The sequence below is a fragment of the Sturnira hondurensis genome, unplaced genomic scaffold, assembly GCF_014824575.4.
Source record: "Sturnira hondurensis isolate 20B ecotype Veracruz unplaced genomic scaffold, ASM1482457v3 Scaffold0000942, whole genome shotgun sequence".
Classification (NCBI taxonomy): Eukaryota; Metazoa; Chordata; class Mammalia; order Chiroptera; family Phyllostomidae; genus Sturnira; species Sturnira hondurensis.
This window is the reverse complement of record NW_028073573.1, coordinates 592,263-606,712: the sequence shown is the minus strand read 5'-3', so window position 1 is coordinate 606,712 and position 14,450 is coordinate 592,263. Positions and strand designations below refer to the sequence as shown.

Sequence of the window (14,450 nt, the reverse complement as noted above, 5' to 3'; positions counted from 1 at the left end):
CAATCCCAGTCACAGAGGGAGTGGGCCGCTCACCCCACCCTGTGCTGTGCCAGAAGCCAGATGCCCAGTTCCCGGGTGCCAAGCCAGCATGAAAGCGCTTGGGTGGTAAAAAGAAAGCAACCGCAAATGAAAACATACACCAAACACAGTTTAAAAACAGCCCCCCTCCCCCCTGGATTCTGTTTTCCCAGCCCTGGTGTTTCTTGTCACTGGGAAGAAAGTTCCTGCAGAAATCGAGGTGGGGTTCAATCACTGGCCCCACACACTCAGACTGGCCTCCTTCCCGGGGTGGGGGGGAGGGGGGAGTCTGCTCCCCGCTCCTCCCACCTGCTGGGGCCGGGGCACCCAGAACCCAAGCCCCACACCAGGTTCAGGTCGTGCCTTCCCGGGCACTCCTAGGGGCCTCAGTTTCTCCCAGATTCTGCACCGCACCCTGTTCTCCGCCAGCTGCCCATCTGGGTGGGAATTCTTCCTGCCCTCTGGCCCGAGGCACCTCCGACGGAAGCTCTCCTTGGGACTTTCTGGGCCACAGTCACAGCTAACTCAGAATATAGGTGACACCTTAAGTCCTTACACAGCAGTGACTGCCAGCAGGGATGAAACCAGAACACTCGTGGATAAAGCAAGACAAGGGCCATTCTAGACTCCCAGGCCAGGGGCACTCAAAGCATGTGGTCACCTGACCTGTGGCGATAAATCACCTGGGAACCTCTTAGAACTAGTCAGGCCTCTTCCTAAATTTTCTGAACCAGAAACTCTCAGGTTGAGGCCTGGTAATCTTGTTTAATAAACCCATGGAGGGAGGTTAAGAAATGTTCAGGGAGTGCCGCTAATGTCCTTTAGGTCCCCCCTCAAACTGCGGCCCTGGACAAAATTCAGCCTGTCACCTGGCTCTGTGCATACAGCTCTCCAGCTAAGAATGGCTTTTACATTTTCCAGTGGTTGGGGGGAACATACAAATACACATGATACCTCAAGATATGTGAAACGTTATTTTAAATGCGAGTGTTGGTGTCCACAAACGAGGTTTTATAGGCACATGGCCATGCCTGTTCAAGGACACGCCACCCCTGGCTGCTCTGAGATGGGAGGGCAGAGCCATGACAGAGTATGGGAGCTAAAGTACTCGCTATCGGCCCCCTTTGGAGAAAAAGCTTGCGGACCCCACGCGCTGGGCCACGAAATCCACGCTGTCTGGTGGGGTGCGGCCTCTGTCAGCTGCTCCTCAAACACCGGCCCCTTTCTCCAGGGAAAACGGGGTCCCAGACATCATGAACGGAGCCCATGTCTGTGCCAGGCAGTGAATTTAGTTATGTCTCTAAAAGATGCTAAAAAAAGGCGCTGGGGTTTTAAAAAGTTTCCCAAGGCCCATCGAGTCCCACATCCCAATACATAAATCTGGTTTTCGCATCCCCCAAACTTTGGCTTTCCTGGCTGGAAACTGCTGCTAGCTAGCTATGCCCAGCTGGTACTGACCTCTGTCTCTCTCTAGGGTAAGTTGGGGGCAGGAAGGCTGCTTTCCTTGGGGTGATTAGGAGAACCCCTGGAGGGAGACGAGTGCGAGTCTGAGGAACGTGAAGCCGGGCTGGAGCTGGGACCCACCTCTGCTCAGCTTACAATGAAGGGGAAGGCAGGAGGAGACGCGCTGTTGGCCGAAATACACTGTACATACCCCGGGCTCCAGGCACAGGTGACGGAACTCCATGAAATGTAAATAACATACCTGCCTGTAGCTTTCTGTATAGGGAGTGGCGGCCCGAGAAACGAGGCCAGGTGGGGGATTCGATCCGGGAGGACTGGAGGCAACGTACCTCAGCAGTGAGGGCGTCTCCGGTGTCCACCTGGGAACCATGGCCTGGCTGGGCTGTAAGAACAAGAGGACACAGTTCTTGTCCTTTTCCAAAGTTAAATAATTCATTGTTTAATTTCATTTTTACTTTTCAGTAAGAACCAGGGGCCATGGGGGTGTTGTAAGTCCGAGGGGGCGCATTTCTGCAGGGGCAGGCTGTGGGCGGCTCTAGGAACACAGAATAAGGAATGTTCTTGCCCATCAGCAAATCATGGTCTCCTGGGAAACACAACCATGTAAACAACACATTCTAGAATTTAATTTTTTTAAAAGATTTTATTTATTGATTTTTTTTAGAGGGGAAGGGAAGGAGAGAGGGAGAGAAATATCAATGTGTGGTTGCCTCTCGTGAGTCCCCTGCTGGGAACTGGCCTGCAACCCAGGCATGTGCCCTGACTGGGAATGGAACCGCAATCGTGTGGTTTGCAGGCCCGAATTCAATCCGCTGAGCTACACCAGCCAGGGCCAGAATTTTCAATTTAATATTAAGATTTTTAAAGTGTATAAACTCGAGAGCAAGATGCCTCAAATTTGGACATGCTGGTCCCCAAGTGAACTGCCCCCAACGTCCCAGAGATGTGGGTCCAGCCTGGGCTTTAGGGAGTCTGGGCCACCACGGGGTGGGGTGGGGTGAGGGGACAGCACCCCCAGAAGAGGGCAGTTTGGACAGAAAGGTCCGCTGTCCCAAGGCCAGTGGGCAGGACCGTTGTGTCTGTCCAGGATCCTGCCGGAACATAAGACTCCTGCCGGTGATGTTTGAGAAGGAGACTGGGTTCTGGAGTCTGACCAATCAGTGCTGAATTGCAGACATTCCCCTTCCTGCTCTGGTGACCTTTCTTAACCTCCCATCTCTCGATTTTTCACCTCTAAAATGGGTGTTATGGCTGTGCCTACTTGGTAGGGTTATGGTGAGGTTTACCTAAAACCTTTCATGGAAAGAGCTTGGCTTGTTGCTGTCAATAAGTGTTCAACATTAGAACTTGTGGGAGGGGAGGAAACTTCCCCCACCCTCCACCTTCTTTCAGCCGACCTGGAGATTAAATCCGCAGGAGACGGATCAACAAGAGAAGATAACAAAGTGACTCATACACGTATGAGAACCCCCAGGACTGAGAAAACTGGAGACCCCACCTGCAGGAGAGGTTCAGGACAGAAAGGAAACAGGTCTATAAGATAATTCTGCTAAAGAGGAGGTAAAACGCCTCGGAGTCTTCAAAGCACCATTGCTGGACCAAGAAGCCCAGACGTTTAGTAAACAGAAGCTTGTCCTGCCTTCTGGGTGGGTCAGAGGTTATCTCTGATCACCTTATTTTGGGACAGGCTCCGAATTAATTCAGGTTCTTAGAGGTAGTTAAGGGAGGGGCAGAAGCTTCCCCTGAGCCCAGGGCTAACATTGCCTTTGGCTCAAAACAGTCTGTGGACTATGGAGGCCCGTCTTGGGGGTTTCCAAATCGACTCAGAAACCCGGTTTTTAGGTGATTAGTCCTGCAGAATAAAGGGGGGGGACTCTTCGGCCTTCTGTTCCACCCACACCCACCCTCCCACCCACAGACCCACGCCCTTTCCCCCTCCCATGCCTCATCTGGTAATTCCTTTAGGTGGAAATCTAAAAATCCCTTTTTTCTGAAGTCTCCCTGAACTGTCTTTGAAAAGCCAAGCACATACAATCACCCAAAACATTGTCATTACTCATTCCTTTTTCCCTTTATTGATCTGATCTCGTGATCCAAACATCTGGGGTGGGTTCGTATTTGTGTGAGGGCGTTTTGGACCCCAAAGTCCTGGCCCATGACTTGCGCCACGCCCCTGGTTTCCCAGTGTCTTCACTTGTGCTTTTGTGGTCCCAGCAACTTCCCTGTTATCCCCAAGCCAATAAAGTAGATTCAAAGATGATGTTTGCTGTCTTGATAATCAATTTAAATGGAAATGCTTAGGAATGTCCCACCAACAGGAGCCCAGGAAGATACTTTTATAGAGAAAAGGGGGGAACAAAGTAAGAAAATTATTGATGCGCTATAGTCTAAAGCCTTAGCATTTTTGATTTTGTAATCTTGAGACATTTACAGGCTTAGGTTTTTGGGTTGTTTGCATGGGTCTCTAGGACATTGGAGCCACCTCGGGCTGGTGGCCTCCTTGCTTAATTCAGTCTTCATAACGCTTTCTTCATTCATTCGTTTGCTAATTCACACATGCAATTTTAACTCATACTGATTCTGCCAGGCAAGGTATTAACTGCAATAATGGACACTGTGGGGCATGTGATAACAAGGTACGAACTAAGTGTGCATGCAGGAAGGACGGGGTGGGGCGGGGACAGCCATCCATGCCTGGGGTGGTAGAAGCCAGTTGGCCTTGGTTTTGAAGAGAAGCTGGCAAATTTTGGGAGCCAAAAGCTCGCAGAGCGATATCTGTTCAAATATACTGTGCAAGGCTTAGCATCTGCAGCCCATGTCTGAGCCACACATGGGGTTACCAGATTTAGAAAATAAAAAGAAAAAATGGGGGGAGAGGAAGAAAATAAAGGACATAAGTTAAATGAGATTTCAGATGGACAACATTTTTTTTTTAACTCTAAGTACGTCCCATGCAACATTTGGGACCCAGCATAATCCAAAGCCATGCATTTAGGAACATAATTTGGTTTTCCTGCATCTTGGCTTCCTCGTCCTCAAAGTAGGAATAATAATTAAAAAAATAAGAAATCTTTTATGATGGTAGTCAATATTGACTAAAATCGCCATAAATCCCAAATAAATGAGTGAAACAGATTAAAAGGGAAGGAGCACAGAACCAAGTTAAGGGGTTGCCCTGAATCTTGAAGGATGAGGAGCTGGTCCCTAGAGGGATGGACACGCCAGATGTGAAAAAAACCTGAGCAATGACACTGAAATGTTTAAAGAGAGAGAGAGAGAGAGAGAGTCAAACCGGAAAGAATGAGCCAGTGTAGGAAGTTTTTGACAGGAAGTGACAACGACACAGAATGCGGAGAAAAGGTGACCTCTTTGAAGGCCAAAACGAGGGGAGTTGCTCCCAGGAGAGGTGGGGCCTTTAGAGGAGACCATGCTACTTAAATATTCCCAAGATACCGCCGTCTGTTTCGTTTTTGGCATCGGGCTGGCCGTTTTCACCAGCTGAAAATCTGTCCCCCCGTGCAGGGCGCCCTGCTCTTTATCTCAAGTTAGTTTGGAAGCTGAATCAGTTCACGGGAGATTCTTGGCCACTGGCCCCCACCCTCATTCAGATTCCCGTTGCCCCTGTATCCACGAGTCCACGCCGTTGACACCCACGTGACAATTCCACTCCGGTAACTGAACAGCCATTCTAATACCATAGCTTAATGCGTGAGAGGCACAGTGGTGGCTAAGCTTTCCGAATGAAGTGGCTGTTAGCAGGCATCATCCGAGGATAAAATGACATGTACATCCGAGACTCCTTATTAGAAATTCTCTACTTCTGTCCCTTTCCTGACTTCCTTTCCTACACGGTGCTCTCTCGAAAACCCTGCTTCCCGAATCCACCCGGGGCCACTCGTGCCTTTATATCCGCTCACCCTTTTGGCTAGAGCTAGCCTCTCAGAAGTTTCTGACACACCCATTAGGGACTTTAACTTTGGGGTATTTATGTTTATGGGGCCACCTGTATCTAATGAAGCGGTGCTGGCGCCCCCTGGCGGTCCTTTCCAGGTCTGCCTTCAATGTCAAGGGAGACAGGTTTTGACCAGGGAGTTTCTGGGAGGGACAGAGGAATCCCCAGCACAGTGTCGTTAGACCGAAACGTGCTGCCTTTGCGATTTTATCACTGTGTAGAAACTCCCATAAAATAAATTATTTGAGAACCTTGAAGCGACAGGTGTGCTGACCTTTCGACAATAACCTGCTCAGAAGGTCTTCCTGTGCTGAAGGGCAAACCGGCGATTTTTCAGATGGGGGCCCCAGACCACAGAGGAAGACCCTGCTTTTGACCCCAAGTCGGTCTGATGACAAAGCCCGGCTCTTCCCAGGACACCGCAGTGTCCTGGGTCAGGGATGGCCTCCAAAAGTTGACACAGGCTGGGTCAGACGAAGGACGATGACCGCCCTTTCCCAGGGCAGCGAGGCGAATGCAGCTGCGGTGCCACCTCCCCAAAGGCCTGGCCCAGTGCGTCTCAGAGGCCAACGTGCTTATGAGTCAGCAAGGGGATCTCGGTGAATTCCAGGTTCAGATCCAGTAGTTCTGGGGAGGGGCCTGAGGTTCTGCACGTTTAACCAGGTCCCAGGCCAGGGTGCTGCTGGCCTGCAGACCCCCCCTGGGGGTCTAGAGGTCTGGAGTCAGACCACTAGACCGTGGTTCTGAGATGGAGACAATTTCAGCCCCTAGGGGACCGTTGGTGACGCCTTGGAGACGTCCCTGGTATCACGGTTGGGGGTTGGGGGCAGGGCCAGTTGCATCTAGTGGGCGGGGACCAGGTACACTGCTGAACATCCCACGATGCATGTGGCAGCTTCCCGGGACAAAGAATTATTTGCCCAAGGTCAACTGCATGGAAGTTGGGGAACTTGTCCTAGACCTAGCCCTCTGCACCTTGGACCCATCTGCCACAGGAAGTGCAGGTCCTCCTAACCCGGCGCGAGTTCCCTGGGAAACAGGTGCAATCTATTTACTTTAGTTCACAAAAGAAAGCAACACGCCCTTCGAAGTCACCCGTACATATTTTCTTCACATGAAAGGTAAGGGGCCGTGGGGAAGACGAGCACCGGTGGAGCCGTGACCTTGAACACCAGGACACCTGTGGGGAACTGGGTGTTACACTCCTCCAGCCCAGGCCTTGGTAACACAGTCCGCGCACCCGGCTGACCTGGAAGGACTTTTCCTCTTGTCCCGTGTGGGACCAGAACAACAACAAGAACTAGATACTTCTTTCTGCTGTGATTTACCTTCCACTCCATCTTACGGGAAAGTTGTAACGATTAACCTACCATTGGGGGTCCGCAAACTCCCGGAAAAGGTCCGATGGTAAACACAGGGGTGGCTAAAAGTGGGCTCACAGTTGTGAGTGTGTAAAACGATTTATTCTTGTATGGTTTGTATTTATTTTTTTATTTTAATTTATTTGTATTATTTGTCCTCTTATTATTACTATCTCATATCCTTACTTATGATTTATCTTTTAGGGAATGATGGCTGGTAATTTAACTTACTTTTGCCCCTCTTACCCCCATATTAGGCCTCGCAGGTACGAAGCCTGCCATCACAATCCCTCAGCCGAGCCACTGTGGTCCCAAAGCAGCCGGAGATGATGACAGCAACCAAGGGGTGAGGCTGCACCCCACCAAAACTGTACTTACAAAAGGGGGCCCCAGGCGGGACGTCCCCAGGCAGCAGTTTGCTGACCTCTGGTCTAGGCAGTCAAGGAAGTCTGGGGTCAGCTGTGAGCCCTATGTCAGCTGTGACATAAATAGCCACACGTTTTACCTGCCCCCTCTTTGGTTTTCTGGGGGTGAGGAGAGGATGACTAATGCCTTGCAACAGGCACAGGGGAAAAAAAGGTTTCCCTGCCTGACCTCGGCACAGTGCAAACAACTTCGAACACAGTCCACTCATTCCATGGTGTCCCTCTGAAGTCAACACCGGGGGCCTCTAATTGATCACCACGCATTCACCGGGCACCTGAGAGGTGCTGGGCATCGCTGGGAGCCATGGGGAAGCCGAGAGGCACAGCCTCTGTTCTCACGGAGGTTGGGTTATCACGGTGAGCAGACAGACAGTCACAGCAAGTTCAAGGTCCATGGACACATTATGTATTTATTTTTATTGCGTTTCCCATGACCATTTCGTCCCCTTATGCCCCTCCCCCCACACGACATTATTTATGAGGCACACGGGACAATGGGTTAGGCATGTGGAGAGAGTGGAACCTCGGTACTTCCGTTTTCAAAATCAATTCCAATGCGTTTGAACACTTAAATGTAAACAAAACGAAATCGTGGTGCTGGAAGTAAACACAGGAAGGGCTTGCGTTTCTTAATAATTTGGGGGTCGGGAGAGCCTTTCTGTTAAGACTGTGAACCTCATAATCCACAAAGGAAAAGGTCACAGAAGACTAAAAGGCAGTTTACGTGAGAAAGACAGTCTGCCACAAACAGGATCAAGAGGAGCTGTGGAATGATTTTTAACACACATGGCATTCAAAGAGTTAATTACTGAAATGCACAGACCTGTAAGAATCAATAGATAATGAGGAATGGCCGACAGGAAAAGCGGTCCTAATTTACTGCAGCCCAAATTGCCAGTTAATTCTAACTACCCGAGTAGAGGCTAAGAAAATAAAGCGAAAAATCTGGACCTAACTCAACTGAAATTCATCACTGTCACACAGGTCAGCTTCGGTCTCGGCTTCTTGGATCACATGCTGTCCAGCTGCTCCTTCGGGGGTGTCCCCCGCTGGAACCCACGCCGAGGGAGGCCACGTGGAGTCACTCTGGTCCGCCGCTTCGGCTGCCGCAGCCGTGACTCAGCCCAGCTGGAATCAGACGAAAGCAGTAAGAAGCCTTCAGACGGTTTCAGCTCCCAGCTGTTCGAGTCACTCCCAGCCTTTAAGCTCTTCCAGGCTGAGTCCCCAGACCGCAGGTCAGAGACCGGCTGCAGACACGGTGGATTTGTGTGTGTGTGTGTGCACACATGTGCAGACTCTAAAACCCTTACCCGAAGACCCCATGAAAACGTAACGAAGTCGCGAGGATCTGATGCAGTGAGTTTCAGCTGGTTGGTCACAGACGAGTAGAAAGTGAACACAGCCTGTCACCACCAAAGGCTGCGGGAGCCACTCATGTCCAGCCAGAGGCTGACGTAGGAGGGAAGCTACTCAGGAAGGACCGTGGACGCCGCACAGAACACAACAGCTCACCCAGCTGCCACCCAGGGCGGGGCCTCTGCACTTGCAGTGAGATGACCATCTTAGGTACCGGGGTTCAAGGACCAAAGACACAGGGAAGGCTGAGAGGAGGGCCAGCGCCGGGCACGGGTGTCAGGTGCACATCTGCCCAGCGATGGCTACCACCGTGCCCCGTAGTGCTGTCTCCCTGTGGGCCACTTTCCCTACCCTCGGCTCGGAGCTCAAGCTGAGTCCGGGCTCAGCTTGCAGAGTGACTTCATCTCATGTGGGGAGACCAGCAGAGGGACGGGAGCCTGGCTTCGAATCCCAGCAGACCGTGTGGTGTGACTCTTACAAACGTCCCTGACTTTCTAGGCCTCAGTTTCCTCATCCGTAGAAAGAGAATAATTAACCACCGGGAGCTGTGGGGGCACGCGGGTGGAAGCAGAGTGAGTGTGGTAATGCCTGGCACACAGCCAGCACTCAGGGTTAAACTGCTTTGTGCTGAAAGTTACAACTTCGGCATAAAGCTAGGAGACACAGACGACAGAACACAGGGGAAATAGCCAAGTCCAGTGGGTGCTGCAGAATATAACAATTTCTGTAATGAGATAAGGACCCCACCGCCACCCCCCACCCCCAGGCTCACGCTGGCTCCCTGGTTCCAGACTCCCCGCCCCAGGCCCCGTTCTCTGTGACCAAACTCACGGGATTCCGGCCCCACGGAAGACGCCCCAAGCCAGGGCCTGCAGCTTCCCCAACGGCAGACACAATCTTCGTACAAAACCCCACCCCGTGTGCACCTCATTAGACCCAAAATAGACTCATTAGCTACAGGACTCGCAGGAGCTGCAGCGGTTTTCTGGGGAAAACACCGCGTGCGCATCCAAGGGATCAGGGCTGCGGGCACCTGCGGTCAGGTTGGCGCTGTTCCCTCGGGGAGGCCCGGCTGTCTGTCTGTCCATTGTGACAGCGAGGGAGCTGGTGGGCCCTGCAGGCGTCCACCCCTGGGCTGGAGGGCCAGAACCGGGGGAGGCCCGCCACCCGGGCCGCTCCATCCCTGCGACCAAAGGCTCCGCGCCGCCGAACATCTCCTGGGAGGTGTAGGTCATGTACAGGAAGCCGTCCTCGTCCCGGTAGTCCCTGTAGATCTCCGCCATGGTCACGCTCATGCTGACGGCGCTCTTGTCGTTCACCAGCAAGTAAAAGGCCTCCGTGGCCCCGAGGACCATGCGGCTCCTGGCACGGGGGGGGGAGGGGAAGGGCAGGAAGGAGAGGTTAACCCAAAGCTCGCTCCAGCTTGTCGTCCTCAAACTTGAGCGTCAGCCAGGAGAGGCTTGTTGAAAAGGCAGATTCCTGGGCACCCCCCCAGAGATTTCGGTTTCGCAGATCTGGGAAGCGGCCGGGAATCCGCAGCTGTGTGGCGCTCCAGACCGCGGAGCTGCTCCGGGTGCCTTCCTTGGAGATTAAGCGGCCCCAGGGCCTCCTAGCTGGGCCAGTAGGGGGAGGCCTTCCTAGTGTTAACCAAGAGACACACCAACACAAAAACGCGAGTAAATGAGCCTCTCTTTGCTCTGAGGTTGAAGGTATCTCCCCAGAGGTACAGAGGGGATCCCGGCCTCTTCCAGCATCTCGTGTTAAATAGCCTTGAAGGACCTTTGGAAGGGACCTCCGCTCCCCCTGCGCCCTCGCCCTGGCATCAAGGAGACAGGGAAGCAGCAAAGTTCAACGAGACATGTCAAACTGAGCTGGGGTTCATCCCGGAGTAGAGGACAGACAGACAGCCTGATGGCGGAACACACAGACAAAGGCTTGGCCTCGCCTGCAGCTCATATCCATATCCTTTACTGGGCCAGGCAGGTGCAGCCCACCCACTCCAGCCTCAGAGCTTTGAATTTGCAGGTGAGCGTGGTCCGTGCATCCGCGGGAGACTGGTGGCTGGAGCCCTGGTTCATTTTATAACCAGATCACCCCTCCCGGCATAACCCCAAAGGTTTTCACTCTGATAAACTGCACGGCCCAATTTGGACGAGAAAGAGCTGGTCTGCAGTGGGAACGGGTGGGGCTGCCCTGGATCCCGGAGGAAGCTCCGTTCCCAGCACCCACACCTCCAGCTCCTCCGGGCTTTGCCAGGCTCCGAGGAGAGGAGTCGGGATGCTTGCACACAGTTCATTACAACAAAGACAACAGAAACAAATATATATTCGCAATGAATTCTTGAAAAACAAGCTGCAGTAGCTACCCAGGCTTCCAAGGGCCGGCCTCTCCAGACTGTAGGCCTGTGAAGAATTACCCACCAGGTCCCATGCACGGTACTCACAGTCATTTGTACTGAAGGCATGGGTGGGTCTGAAGACACCATGTAACCCTCTGAGGCTTTGAAGGTAGCTACGTTTTCTTTGCTGGGCCTTGTCCCAGGAAGGAGTGTCTTTTGGAGACACTGTCCTCATCCCTCTTCTCTGAGCAGCGAAGGTTGCCTTTACCCCTTTGAAGAGGTCCCCGCCCCCCAGGCGCACATGCCCTGAAAAGGCGCGGTGTCTCCCTGGGAAAATGCGGGTTGGGTGTTCCCTACGCTCAGGCAGGAAAGACACTCAGGACTAGCTCACAGACGAGACAACTTTAGAAAATTCTTAGAAATATTGGCAGCTCTACATTCTTTAGATGAGTTATCTGAGGGGTTCTCCCACCCGTTTCAAATAGAGGAACTCTCACAACATCTTTTCAGCTGCTACGGAATACAAAAGGAACCCTTTTCCCTCTAGTCTCCTGGACCACCCCATCCTCAAAAACCAAACAAACTCACAAAGCAAACAGGGGAACACAAAGGCCAAGGAGGCACCCGGGAACCCTTCACAAGCACCTTGCCACCTACCGGATGATGCTGAGGAACTGGGTCATGGTCAGCTCCTGAGGGACCAAGAACTTGGTCTTGTCCAGCACAGGCAGGGACTTCTCCTTGGAGTAGCGCTCCACGACCACCTGTGGAAAGTTGTCAGCCCCTGAGGACATGACTCAGAGCCCCGAGGGCCTGGGAACCCAGAGCAGAGAGAGGGAGCGGGGTTTTCTGTGCTTGTTCTTGTTTTCAAGAAGGAGAGCAGCACAGCCTTTCCAAAAAGTACAGTGCCGTCTTACCGGGATCTTGTTTGGGAACTTGGCCCGGATTCCAGCAACTTCCTCTTGTCTGGTTGCTGCGAATGTTTCAAGTATAAAAAGAGTAAGTCAATAGCGAGAGAAGCCCGTGTCCTGCCCCCCTCTCCGTCTGCTGACCCAGACGCTGGCCCGGGAACGTTACCTAGGCTCTTCCTCTGCTTGAAGGGTCGGAGGCTGGGGCTTTTTTGTGGAGTTTGCATTTTGCTCGACAGCTGTGTCTGTGCCTGGCTTAAAAAAAAAAATTCCCACAGCCAGAACCTAACTCATTCCTCCATCTGTTTCCAATCTGCCTGCAGGAGCCTAAAGGAGGCCCTTTTGTAGGGCTGGGTGACATCAGGCCTCTCTGGCCCTCCCCTCCCCTCCCCCACGCCCCCTCCCTGGGCCAGAGGAGGTCAAGTGTGCAGATGGAAACGGAATAGCCACCTGCATATTGGTCAGAAAACGTCACTCTGCTTATGACCAGTGCAAGATATATATGTATATATGTATTTTGTGTGTTTTTTTGCTGGAGAAATTAGGGTTCATCATAAAGTCAGCAACTGTGTCATCAAACAGCCCAGGCCTGGGTGGAGGGCCCTGGGGAGGTGAAGCTGCCGGGTGGGAAGGACACTTGCGTGTGTCAGTAATGAACCATCTTGAAGGAAGGTCCAGATGCATCCAGCTGAGGCCGAGACAGGACGAGGAATTCTCACAGCAGTCCTCGCCCTTCCCCCCCAGACAGAAATGGAGGGTCAGAAATGTCCAGGGATTGGCCCTGGCTGGTGTAGCTCAATGGATTGAGCACGGGCCTGTGAAGCAAAGGGTCACTGGTTCGATTCCCAGTCAGGGCACAGGCCTGGGTTGCAGACCAATTCCCAGCAGGGGACCCACAACAGGCAACCATACATTGATATTTCTCTCCCACTCTTTCTCCTTCCCTTCCCTCTCTCTAAAAATAAATAAATAAAATATTTTTTTTAAAAAAGAAACGTTCATGGATTTGCCCAAGGTCGCACAGCTAGCAAGAAAGGCGGTTGGGATTCAAGTCCAGATTAGGCACAAGGCCGGGCTACACGCCGGCATGTTCTGGGACCTTACCTTCTCGGCAACAAAGGAGGCGAGGAAGCACATTTGCCCCCAAGATCCCCGTTTGTGAGATGGGAAGCGGAGGCCCGTTTGCCTGGGACCAAAGCGCCGGTAAGAGGCAGACAGAGCTCTGCCAGGCCCCGGAGTCCAGAGTCTGCCTCCGAAGCATACGGCATCCAGGCAGACCTTCGGACTCCGGGTGAGCGGGTTTTTGTGACCTTCACGGACTGTCCCGTGAGGCCACGCAACGGTGGCTTCAGATGAACAGAGGGTCGTAAAGGAAGGTGACAGCGTGTCCCCCATGTCTGCCGGGCGAATCGAAGGGAGCAGCCCTCAGGGTTAGTGATCAGGGATGGCGCCAAGTGATTAAGGGAGGGCATCACCGAGGAGACAGATGGCCTCATTTCTGACCTTTCCTCCCACCCCCCGGCCCCCAAGCAGCAGGTGTGCAGTGCACTTGCGCAGTCCAGTGGCTTTCAGGTCCACGGCATCATGGAAACTGCCATTACCCGGCCGGGGGAGGGGCGGGAGGGGCGGGTGGGAAGAACGCTGCAGACCCACCTGTACCCAGAAGGCACTGAGGTGGGGGCCAGCCGGACTGCCCAATCCCCGGGAGCGGTCCCGCCGCCCAGACCAGGAAGAGCTACTGTGGGGCCTGGCCCTCCCCTACCAACACTGTTATTTCTGGTCTGGGATAAAGTATTTCACTTCACTAACTATGGTTTTCCTCTTTGCAAAATGATTACTTTTATTTAGTTTAAAGTGGTTAGTTTGACTGAATTCAGCGTAGGTGTGTGTGACTTAAGTTGACTGATTTGTGTAAAGCAGAGTTCACTGCCCTGGTACCGAATCTGATGCTCAGTGTGTGCCCCTCCCCCCACCACGCCTCCCTACAGCCCCCACAGCCCCCGGAGAGTTAATGTGCATTCAGGTTTGAAGATGGAAGGAGACAGCAATGGGTTGGGAGTCATTCGCAGTGTTTGGTCATTCGTTATTGGGGATCCGAGAGCTTTCCTAACTGTGCCGCGTTGTGGTCTCTCGGCTGGCCCACGGGGTTATCTCGGCCACGGCCACCTCCTGGGGCGTAATGGGGGTGAAGAGCGTAATGGAATAAAGGACACGGGGAAATACCGAAATGCAGCCATATGCACAGAATGTGTCATCACTCAGCGGAGGAATGGGCTAGATCAGTTTTCTCTTGTGGAACAGTTTCTTTTTTGAGAAGAGCAGGGTGTCTGCGGGTGCTTGGGGCCCCATCATTCTCCTCAGAACCTTGTCAGCCAGCAGGTGACCAAAGTCACATACTGTCAGCGCCACCTGCATTGGGGGGAAGGAGGTAAGAACGGCCCTGTGGAAAATGGATGGAGCAGGAGGGCTCAGACTTCGTCTGGAGTCCTTCACTGATACTTCAATTAAAACAAACCAACCAACATTGCTCATGATCCGCTGTGCGAAATAGTGTGCTTCTCAGAACTTTACCTGTCCTGCAGGGCCAGCAACGCGAGCTGGGCCAGGTCATGTGGTTCCCGCCACCCC

The 14,450-nt window shown here is 52.8% G+C and overlaps 1 protein-coding gene across 1 annotated transcript; it reads right to left on the bottom strand.

Annotated features, from left to right (window-relative positions):
• Nucleotides 1–9,465: 9,465 nt before the first annotated feature.
• MAP1LC3C (microtubule associated protein 1 light chain 3 gamma) lies at nt 9,466–12,085 on the bottom strand. The gene is made up of 4 exons (XM_037057594.1): nt 11,992–12,085; nt 11,832–11,887; nt 11,572–11,678; nt 9,466–9,938 (listed from the first exon to the last, which is right to left on the bottom strand). The coding sequence occupies exons 1-4, from the start codon at nt 12,047–12,049 to the stop codon at nt 9,527–9,529; spliced, it is 633 nt and encodes a 210-aa protein (XP_036913489.1). The 5' UTR covers nt 12,050–12,085; the 3' UTR covers nt 9,466–9,526.
• Nucleotides 12,086–14,450: the final 2,365 nt, after the last annotated feature.

Excerpts from the sequence above, each read along its gene's own strand:
- MAP1LC3C (XM_037057594.1), bottom strand. The coding sequence starts at position 12,049 with ATGCAAACTCCACAAAAAAGCCCCAGCCTCCGACCCTTCAAGCAGAGG. Across the intron at positions 11,679-11,831 it reads AGTTCCCAAACAAGATCCCG|GTGGTCGTGGAGCGCTACTC; the intron begins GTAAGACGGCAC and ends AACTTTCCACAG. Across the intron at positions 9,939-11,571 it reads CAGTTCCTCAGCATCATCCG|GAGCCGCATGGTCCTCGGGG; the intron begins GTAGGTGGCAAG and ends CCCCCGTGCCAG.